Source organism: Denticeps clupeoides, chromosome 1 (assembly GCF_900700375.1).
Source record: "Denticeps clupeoides chromosome 1, fDenClu1.1, whole genome shotgun sequence".
In the NCBI taxonomy this organism is placed as follows: domain Eukaryota; kingdom Metazoa; phylum Chordata; class Actinopteri; order Clupeiformes; family Denticipitidae; genus Denticeps; species Denticeps clupeoides.
Genome location: NC_041707.1, coordinates 38,281,969 through 38,293,003, shown reverse-complemented (window position 1 = coordinate 38,293,003; position 11,035 = coordinate 38,281,969). Strand labels below are relative to the sequence as shown.

The 11,035-nt window shown below is 39.9% G+C and overlaps 1 protein-coding gene and 1 pseudogene across 4 annotated transcripts in view; one reads left to right on the top strand and one right to left on the bottom strand.

The window, feature by feature from the left end:
* LOC114799174 (fibronectin-like) overlaps nt 1–11,035 on the bottom strand; it is a 46,217-nt gene that overhangs the window by 3,836 nt on the left and 31,346 nt on the right. For 2 of the 4 annotated variants that reach the window (XM_028995539.1, XM_028995528.1), the window contains 6 exons: nt 5,032–5,132; nt 3,128–3,263; nt 2,523–2,547; nt 528–794; nt 269–379; nt 34–135 (listed from right to left, as the gene is read on the bottom strand). In XM_028995539.1, the coding sequence (XP_028851372.1) occupies nt 34–135; nt 269–379; nt 528–757 (443 nt within the window). In that variant the 5' untranslated portion in view covers nt 758–794; nt 2,523–2,547; nt 3,128–3,263; nt 5,032–5,132. Of the gene's footprint in view, nt 1–33; nt 136–268; nt 380–527; nt 795–1,475; nt 2,123–2,522; nt 2,548–3,127; nt 3,264–5,031; nt 5,133–11,035 lie in introns of those variants that run through there. The other 2 variants (XM_028995550.1, XM_028995560.1) reach the window with 2 other exon arrangements.
* LOC114799081 (zinc finger protein 420-like) lies at nt 5,815–9,367 on the top strand (annotated as a pseudogene).

Here is an 11,035-nt window from a genome sequence, read left to right as displayed (position 1 = left end):
ACATTAATAATATATAATTATTCAGTAAAATACCAAGACTTATTTTCCGGGTGAAGGATGATGGGTTCACTCCACTCTGAGTGTTCACTCCACACAGATGTGCTGCTTGGTGAATCTGGTCTCTGCATTTGAACCCTAAATTTACATTACAAGGTTTACAAAAGAAGATTCATGGTGTGTGATGGTTTAGTGGTGCGGTTGTATGTTTCTCAGTCTGTACAATGATACAATATGTAATGTGGTAAATATATGTAGGCTGATCAAATACTTAGTGCTGATAGCAGAATCTCCTCTGAAGGACATGGGCTCAGCCATAGATCGGTCACTCTTCATAGACAAAGCACTGGAAACAGGGGACTCTGGTCTCTCATGCTGGATACTGTCAGAAAATGTGAACATGAGTTCATGCTTTAAAGTCAAATAAAAAGTAATAATTCAAAATCTTTTGAATTATTACATTATTACAAGGTTACATGTTACTACTAATTACAACACACCAGATGTATAGATGATTTAGCTGATCTCACCTTCTATCTCCAGGACCCTCAGGTCCACCTGTCTCAGGAGGTCCAGATACTGATACTGATGTGGATTTTGTTTCTGAATCATCTCTTTTTGCCTCAGAATAAGGCTGCTGGTGTAAGGTAGATGTAGGGTAAGGATCGTCCTCATTCTTCCTCTTTGTGCCTTTCTGACATCTAGCATGAAGGTTCTCAGGAGCAGTAGCTCCATAGTGATAGTCCCCAAGGTCACTCATTGTTGGCCTGTGTGGTTTGAACCTTAGTGTATCCTAGCTGTGAAGTAGGAATAAATTAAATGTTGAAAATAATATGTATTTTATTATTTCCAGTCAGACAACAAAACCGTGTAGTTGTCACGTCCATGCGTGAACGTAGAGCAGGACGAGGAGTGACGAGGAATGGAGGACGCTTTCACCTGACATCACGGAACAGGGGTTTAATTAGTGAATCACAGGACAGGGGAGACATCCGAGACGAAGACACTGGTGAACACGGAACATAACTTCAAAGACCTGACAGCGGGTCAGGGCAGCTTTATACAATTAAACACAGGTGAAAACGATTAGGGGACATTTCACAAGACAACAATTAAACTCCGGTCCGGATCCTGGACCGGAGTAACCCCCATTTCGGACCGGATCCTGACAGTACTCTTCAGTATCACAGAAGAACATGAGCCTGTAAATGTAGAAGATCTGTAAATGTCATTTTGTAATGGACATGTAGATCATTGCACACTTATACTGTGTATGCCTGTTCTTTGGAAAGGACAATTGATACATTATTATAAGAATTTAGCTCAATTCTACCAATTATGAATATGATGATACCAAAAACACATAAAGTTAAAAAATAATACTAGTTTATGGATGTATGTTCCTGTGAAACTTTTGTTCTTTTATCTTCAGTTACACTCTTAGAAAGACTGTTAGAGGTATTAAAATTGACACAAACCGTATTATCTTCTGGGTCAACATTATTGTGTTCTTTTTTACACATCCACTGTGTCAACACTTTTGCTGCAGTGAAAGTGTCAAGAAAGGTAACACAAAGACGTGTGAACATTAGGGGTGTTGAAATGAATCGTATAATCGATGCATCGCGATGCTGACGTGGAAGATATTGCATCGATGCAGTGCAGAGCATAATCGATTATCATAATGATGTTGCTTGGTAGTGACTGTGGCGGCCTGTTCTACAGAATACAGTGCCGTTCCGTGTCTGAGTTTTACGCTGCGTGGCGTGGCGACCATGATGTATTTTTGCGGGCGACCAATAGAATCCAAGCGGGGGTGTCTTCTTTCCGCCACTTCGAAACAGTCACACGAAGCGGGAATGGAGGAAAAGCTGATCTTTCTCTGAGTGTTCACAACAATATCACGCATATTTTTCCACACATATTTTTCGTGCGGTGAGCATTCAGTTGAATTAAAAAAAATTTATTCTGTAACGAATACTATTTGGAACTAAGGTGTCAGAATAATTTGGACATTACACGTACCAAATATTACTGCTTTTATGTAATACAAAATGAAATAATACAAGGACCACAGGGACAAGGACCACAGAGCTTGGACCAGTCTGCTCGGTTCCTCTGCTTGGTGGAGATGTTGATCTGCATCAGGACCGGGGCAGACGATTAACTCCGCCCACAACATGGTGCCGTGTGCATTTAAAGGAGAACTACCAGTATATACAACTGTTACAAGGTGTGCGGACGTAACAAGTTTTTCTGCTCTGGAGCAAATCAGAGCGTCCACACAGGCGAACGAGACCTTAACATCATGTGACCATGTAGAAAAGTCGCAATCGAATCGAATCGTGAGACCAGTGAAGGTTCACACCTCTAGTGAACATGTAGAATATTAACACTTTATTTACTGGTTACGCTTAACGTGTCAAAAAGTTCTGAAATCCTACATGGCATTGGTCAAAAGAATTCGGTTGCGAAATGTTTTCCAACATGGCACTTGTAGAACCACAAGAGTCATGATCACCTACCGTCATGGCAACTGAATTCTCCACACTGAAAAAAATTATAAATAAATGTCTCACACGTCTTAATGTGAAAAGAACAATTCAGCATGAATTTATCTGCTTAGCAAAGCCTATTAATTAGTAGTAGTAGTAATAATAATAATAATAATAATAGCCCTCCTTCGATTTTGCCTTTACCTGCTACTTGGGGGGACGGTGTTTTTTTTTATATGTCAACAAGCTCAAGTTCATATTTTTATTTCTTAAGTGTTGAAATATTTTAATTTTTTTTTTGAGACAAAAGCTATTCCGTTTCGTATGACCATATATACACTAGAAGTAGAATTTACTGCTAAAATCCTAGGGCTCCAAACTTGTTAGTAGGGCTCCTGGTGTCACATATAGAAGAACTCTCCCCACTGAGCTCTCCAAACAGCCAGGTGCTTATAAAGGTCCTTACATTTGAATATATTGCATAAAACGTACTTTGCGCTGTTTTTTATTTGGCAAGGGATCCGTCACACACATTTACTATCGAATGAGATTTAAAATCCTACAGATTTTGCTGTTATTTCTTTTAACATGTATACACAGGTGAGAGTTTATATCGTAAAAAGTATTAAACTTACCTGTCAGATTCATGATCTTAAATAAATACACAGAATAATGCACAGAAAATGGCGATGACTTTATGAAACTTTCGGTTTTAGCTCTGCGCTGTGAGGAAGAGGAAGTTGAAATTTCACCATGCAGTTGCAGCGTTTGCTAAATAGCAAAATAAAAAAGACACAAAGCAGCGATTATATCATCAATCAATATCCAGTTTAATGTAGGTGTATATAAACCAGGTTACTGTAAGTACTGTTTATTAATATCATGTGACTGAAAATAGTGCCAGTCTAAGAATATCTGTAAACCAGAGGTTATACTTATTTTTAAAGTTCAGTGATAAATTTCAGCAGATAAATTTGAGGTCCTACAGTGCCAAACATCACAGGAAAATTGCCAGTGTTAAACTAACGCTGCACAGTGTTTGTATAATCCACACCAAAGTCACTGTTAATATTGACACTTTACAGTCTCAATATGAACCCAAGAATCCCAAGGAGGAGCAAGAGTCACCCCTGATTTACCCACCGTCATGAATAAAGACTCGGACCAATATGGACCTCACTGGCTTTTATATTTCAATATTAAAGATGTATCTTGGTTGTTCTGTTCTGCTTGTACAACTAAAGGAGCTGAACTGATTCTTGGTGACGTTCCTGTGGTTTCGGCTAGGCTCTGTTGCACAATGGATAACGCATTGGACTTCTAGACATTCAAAGACATTAAAATGTTGAGTCCCACCAGAGTCACTTTAGGGGCTGTGGTGGCCTAGTGGTTAAGGAAGCGGCCCTGTAATCAGAGAGAGGAGAATTGAAGGACCAGCACCATGTTTACTACTGAGGAGTATAACTTCCCTGTTATTCCTCAGCCACACAGTGCAGTATGCATTCTGATTTGTGTCCATACATTTGCTGCTGTAATCTCCCCTTTCCTGTTAATCATCTCTCTGGCCACTCCTAAATCCCATCCAGTCTGCCCCTGACTTCCACCTCATAGTAAAATCTCCCTGAGGAGGAACCCTCCTTTCCCAGGACACAGACACACACATCAAACTTTGATGGATTATTAGGTACATTCTGTCCTTTGTCTGAATGGACCACTTGTTTCCCATCAGAAGGCAGGATGACGTCAGAATGTTCTGAATCAGGATCCAGAGTCACGTCCACGTTCTCTCAATGAAGACAATTCGGATTAAAGTGAGAATTGAGTTATAATTTCATTATTCATTTATGACTGACAGCTCTGATGACCAGATCTGGAATTTCTCCCCTTTGTGTCCTCATAAGTACCTTTATTGTATTTGACTGTTTATCGTGGCTGCTGTTCCTTCTCAAAGAATATAGAAAAATTCTGTTTGTAGAAGTTACAGCTGCGGTGTCCATACTATACAGTGTAAACAGAGATTTATAAGATATCCCAGTTTCACTGTGTACTTTCTCAAAAATAGCAGCATATGTTGTGGGGTGAAAAACAACAGCGTTCTGTCCACATTCCCCAGTCAGGCTAGTATCTAATGAATGTGTCACGCTTCTATTGGGGTGAAAGGGAGCAACTTTTAGCAGGCGATTTTTGGCCCAACCTCCTGTGGAGAGGCCATCAGCTCCATTGTCCTCCTGCTTTTGTTGTGCAAAAACACTAGTTACCTGTGAACCCTGGCACACAATTCACTTCTTGTTTTATAATTCAGTGAGGATTCTGTACATGTATGAGCATGTTTATCAACCATGGACCATGACTTCACTCAGGTTATGACAGAAAAATGTCTTGCACTTCAGATGGCAGTGAATGTCTGCTAAGGTGCACAAACAAAAAAGTGGAAAATATAAAAAAGGCAGAGTAGATATTTCCACTTACTTGTGGTATTTTCCACTTACTTGTTTGAAATGAAATAATGAAATGAAAATAATATGAAATAAAAATTAACCTGAAGACTGATCAGACGGCTCTGAGTCCGAATCCGGCTGAAGTTCTATGTCTTCTCCATCCGAGTCACAAGGGTGTGTTATTTTATTTATTAAAAATAGTCTGAAAATAGAATGAAAAATTGCTAATAGAATGAAAATGAAAAAATAGAATGCTCACACATCAGTCTCCAATGAATATTGTATGATCTCTACAATGGTTACTGGGTCTGCAAACAGACAGACTGCGTGGGATGGTAACCACTGATATCATGAATTGGAACTGAGGGACTGAGATTTTTTTTTTTTTACTTTATTTATTTATTTGTTTATTATTATTTTATATTTTATTTTTTGCTATTTTACATGAGCAGGCAGAGGAGAGAGCACACAAAAACAAAATTCACTTTTTGTTTTATAATTCAGTGATGATTCTGTACATATTTATCAACCATTGACATTTGTGAACAGACATACATTGGAGTGGACTGTGTTCAAAAACACCAAACACTCCATTTTCAAACACTTCTTGGGGGGAAGGGGAGTGACACATTCCAATCGGTCACTCATTTACAAATAAATGGGAGCCATTTGTCGGTGATTGAGTTGTTAGTTCCCAACCAAGGGGCCATTTGGCCTACCTCTGCTAGAGCTGAGGGGTCAGAAAAACCTGGGACTTCTAGTGTTAAAAGGAACGCCGCCCCTCCCAAGATGGCGGCTCTGTAGACGCATTCGCTCCCACGGACAGTTGTATTCCCCGCGACATCTAGCGTTTCAATCTGGTCACGTGACCGTCGGCACAGGAAGCACGGCTCTACTTCCGGCTTCGTGACGGTACTCTCGGTGTTCTCTAGTTCATGAACAGCCCTTTTTCTGTTCGTTCTGCTCTTCCTGGTGTTTAAAGTTCTTTCAGCTAATGGTGAACAGAACCAGAGATGGATAAACCCCGAACTGGAGCGCGTTCTTCAGAAAGTGAACAACCTCTCGTAAGTCCGTGTTCTGAAGCTTATTTCTTCTCTCGTTTTCAGGAGTTTCATGCGACACAATATAACCCTTTAACGAGAGAGTAAACAATGTAAACGTAATTTGTTGAAAAGAACACTGACCCATGTCTTGGCTGATCATCAGTGTTGGGAAGGTTACTTTTAAAACAGATTACAGAATACCCAAAATGTACTTTGTAACGTATTCCGTTACTCAATGTGAGTAACGTTTTCTGAATACTTTGGATTACTTAATATATTGGCATGCTTTTTACAAGCACATGAATGTAGCAATCCCAGATCATAAAAAAAACATTTTTTTCCTTAACCATTTATTTATTTATAAAGCTGAATAGTGGAAGAGTATTAGACAAACATAAAATATGCCATTGAAAAGTATTTACTGTTATGGTCACCAACATATTCTATCACTTAGTTAAAATAAAAAGTAGCCTTGCACAAGGACACAAACAGCATTTTTAATGACCCTCTACCTGATTAGGACAAAAAAAGGTTAAAAAAAAAATTTTTTTTAAAGAACTTTCATCCAGATGTTTCTTTAGGTTGGATGTGGAGTCTTTTGACGCTGAGAGCAGCTTGGTTGCTGGCAAACAGATTTTGCATTGCATGATCAGATTTGCCCATCCCTTTCTTCTTTAAATGCGACGTGGTGTCGGAATTTCCAAGTAAGAAATGCATTCCTGCCCGGCCACTGCTGGCTATGTTGTGCTGGCTCCGGGTTCACCAACGTTAACAGGACGCTTACATTAGAGCCGCTTATTGCGTGTTTTGTTTGGGTTTCCGGTGTTCTGACTATTTATGCTGCTTTGTCGGTGCTACCGTATAGGGTTCCATTTAAATTTGTGCATTTCCGATAGCGGTACAAATCACTTTAAATGGCACCAATACTCAGTCCATATGCCCTGTAAGAGTATAAAGATCATGGTGTAATAGTGAACTAAATCCTATTTATTTACAATTTCAGGGGTTTCATGGATTTATGGGTGCTGAAACAGAGTGCAAACTTGAGGGACTGCGCATGCAGTGGTGGCCTAGTGGTTAAGGAAGTGGCCCCGTGATCAGAAGGTTGCCGGTTCGAATCCCGATCTGCCAAGGTGCCACTGAGAAAAGCACCGTCCCCACACACTGCTCCCTGGGCGCCTGTCATGGCTGATGGGTTAAATGCAGAGGACAAATTTCACTGTGTGCACCGTGTGCTGTGCTGCTGTGTATCACATGTGTCGATCACTTCACTTTTATGCCGTTACTCCCCAACACTGCTGATCATCAATACTCTTTCCTTCGCTCTTTTCCTTCGTTCAGGATACAAATAAGCTCAGTCTTCAGTTTTATCTGATTTCTTCAACCATTGTGTGTCGTTGCTTTAAAATAGGTGTAAAAATAATCTACCTTTCATTTTAGTGCTTTCAATATGTTAATACAACTTCCGGCTGCCCAAATTGTGGCTGTTGGTGAATAAACCAAACTCTTTCCACTGTGTCCCAGGCTCCCATTATGGATCCCAGTCTGTCTCTGTCATCAACGGAGTTCCAATGCAAAGATTTTACCAAGACTTTCGGACAAATTGGAAAACTTCACTCACACCAGAGGATACATACTGGAAAGAAGCCCTACCAGTGTGTAGATTGTGGGAAGAGCTTTACACGTGCAACAAATCTTACAATTCACCAGAGGAGACATACTGGAGAGAATCCCTATCAGTGTGTGGAGTGTGGGAAGAGTTTTATACGAGCATCATACCTTAAAAAACACCAGAGGATACATACTGGTGAGAAGCCCTACCAGTGTGTAGAGTGTGGGAAGAGCTTTTCACAACTGTCAAACCTTAAAATACACCAGGGGATACATTCTGGAGAAAAGCCCTACCAGTGTGTAGAGTGTGGGAAGAGCTTTACACATGCAACAAGTCTTACAATTCACCAGAGGAGACATACTGGAGAGAATCCCTATCAGTGTTTGGAGTGTGGGAAGAGTTTTATACGAGCATCATACCTTAAAAAACACCAGAGGATACATACTGGTGAGAAGCCCTACCAGTGTGTAGAGTGTGGGAAGAGCTTTTCAAATATGTCAAACCTTAAAATACACCAGAGTATACATACTGGTGAGAAGCCCTACCAGTGTGCAGAGTGTGGGAAGAGCTTTTCAAATATGTCAAACCTTAAAATACACCAGAGTATACATACTGGTGAGAAGCCCTACCAGTGTGCAGAGTGTGGGAAGAGCTTTTCACGAGCATCACACCTTAACTTACACCAGAGGATACATTCTGGAGAGAATCCCTATCAGTGTGTGGAGTGTGGGAAGAGTTTTATACGAGCATCTGACCTTAAAAAACACCAGAGGATACATACTGGTGAGAAGCCCTACCAGTGTGTAGAGTGTGGGAAGAGCTTTTCACAACTGTCAAACCTTAATAAACACCAGAGGATTCACACTGGTGAGAAGCCCTACCAGTGTGTAGAGTGTGGGAAGAGCTTTTCACATGCATCAAGTTTTAAATTACACCAGAGGAAACATACTGGTGAGAAGCCCTACCAGTGTGCAGAGTGTGGGAAGAGCTTTTCACATGCATCAAGTTTTAAATTACACCAGAGGAAACATACTGGAGAGAATCCCTATCAATGTGTGGAGTGTGGGAAGAGTTTTATACGAGCATCGGACCTTAAAAAACACCAGAGGATACATACTGGTGAGAAGCCCCTACCAGTGTGTAGAGTGTGGGAAGAGCTTTTCAAATCAGTCAAACCTTAATAAACACCAGAGGATTCACACTGGTGAGAAGCCCTACCAGTGTGTAGAGTGTGGGAAGAGCTTTTCACATGCATCAAGTTTTAAATTACACCAGAGGAAACATACTGGTGAGAAGCCCTACCAGTGTGTAGAGTGTGGGAAGAGCTTTTCACAACTGTCAAACCTTAATAAACACCAGAGGATTCACACTGGTGAGAAGCCCTACCAGTGTGTAGAGTGTGGGAAGAGCTTTTCACAACTGTCAAACCTTAATAAACACCAGAGGATTCACACTGGTGAGAAGCCCTACCAGTGTGTAGAGTGTGGGAAGAGCTTTTCACATGCATCAAACCTTCAAACACACCAGAGGATACATTCTGGAGAAAAGCCCTACCAGTGTGTAGAGTGTGGGAAGAGCTTTTCAAATCAGTCACACCGTAAATTACACCAGAGGATACATACTGGTGAGAAGCCCTACCAGTGTGTGGAGTGTGGGAAGAGCTTTTCACGAGCACCACACCTTAAATTACACCAGAGGATACATTCTGGAGAATAGCCCTACCAGTGTGTAGAGTGTGGGAAGAGCTTTTCACATGCAACAAGTTTTAAATTACACCAGAGGCCTTATTCTTCATGGCATAGCCTCAAAAAGGGGTGGAAATATTCCTCAGATATATTGGTCCATACAGACATGATAGCATCATGTAGCTGCGGCAGATTTGTCTGCTGGCTGTCTATGATATCCAAAGCCAATATCCGAAGGTGTTCTGTTTGGATTGAGACCTAGTGAATGTAGAGTATAGCGAACTCAAAGTCATGTTCAAGTAACTAGTCTGAGATGGTTAATGTTAAATTGTTTTGATAATTCTCCAATCTTCAGTTTTCTAGTTAATAAAGTAGAATAAAAAAAATATAAAATCAAAAATTTAAATATACTTTTTGGCATTTACTGTCAATGTTACTCTTCCACAAATAACTTAAAAATACTAAAGATCCTTCAATACAAATCAGATATTTTAAACTTGATGTGACAATGACAAAATGCACTTTAAACCTTGCCACCACATATCTTTTTAAACACACACACAATATATGTTTTAATGCAACCCAGCAACATTACTTCATGGCCATTTACAAGAACCCTCTAAGGTGTCAGTGCTGAACTGTTTGGTTGAAAAACGTAAACCCCCCCAAAAATCCAATAATTGGCTAACAATTGGCATAAACATATGAGGTGCTGCTTTTCTAATGCTTGCAAAAAACAAACAAACAAAGTTTAAAAACAAAACAAACAAACAAACAAAAAAACAAACAAACACTAAGTTTACTAAATAATGAGGTTACAAGTCTTATCAGTGAACAATACCGAGATAATTATTATAAAAATTATTATAAAAATGCATGAATTAATTATTCCTCGCACTCATACTGTACTTGGAGAAAATGGAATGTTTTGTGGTAACGTTTGGCACTGTTACGCGCACTATTATGCACACTTGTGCTTGCTCTGGAACGGGCAGATGGTTGTCCTGGTGGCAGCGCAGATCAGACAGCCGTGTATACATTTATATTAACAAAGTAACTGTATTCTGATTATCACTCATTTAAACGGTACATGCATTCCGTCACTCCCCGACACTGTCCACATACATTGGTTGTTCTGACATTTTGAGTCTGCCCTTTATCCTGTGACATCACAAGGCTTTTTGTCTACACAACTGTTGCTAACCGGATCTTTTCTCTTTTTCAGCCTGGTAAACCCTACATATGGTGTGCATGACAGTAGATCACCAGTTTCTAAAAACTCCAACCGAGTCTTGTCCAAAACCACTTAAATATTCTTTACCCCCCATTCTAATGACTGGTTTGGACTTCAGAAAATTGTTTTCACCACGTCTAGATAAGAGCTGTTTGTGTTAACCTACATGTAAAAGGAAAGGCCAGGTTGTATTTAACAGCACTGTTTAACCCCACTTAAAACCAATTAGATGAGTACAAATTGTATTATGCTGAAGGTCACTCATTGTTGGCCTGTGTGGTTTGAACCTTAGTGTATCCTAGCTGTGAAGTAGGAATAAATTAAATGTTGAAAATAATATGTATTTATTATTTCCAGTCAGACAACAAAACCGTGTAGTCTTCAGTATCACAGAAGAACATGAGCCTGTAAATGTAGAAGATCTGTAAATGTCATTTTGTCATTTTGTAATGGACATGAAGATCATTGCACACTTATACTGTGTATGCCTGTTCTTTGGAAAGGACAATTGATACATTATTGTAAGAATTT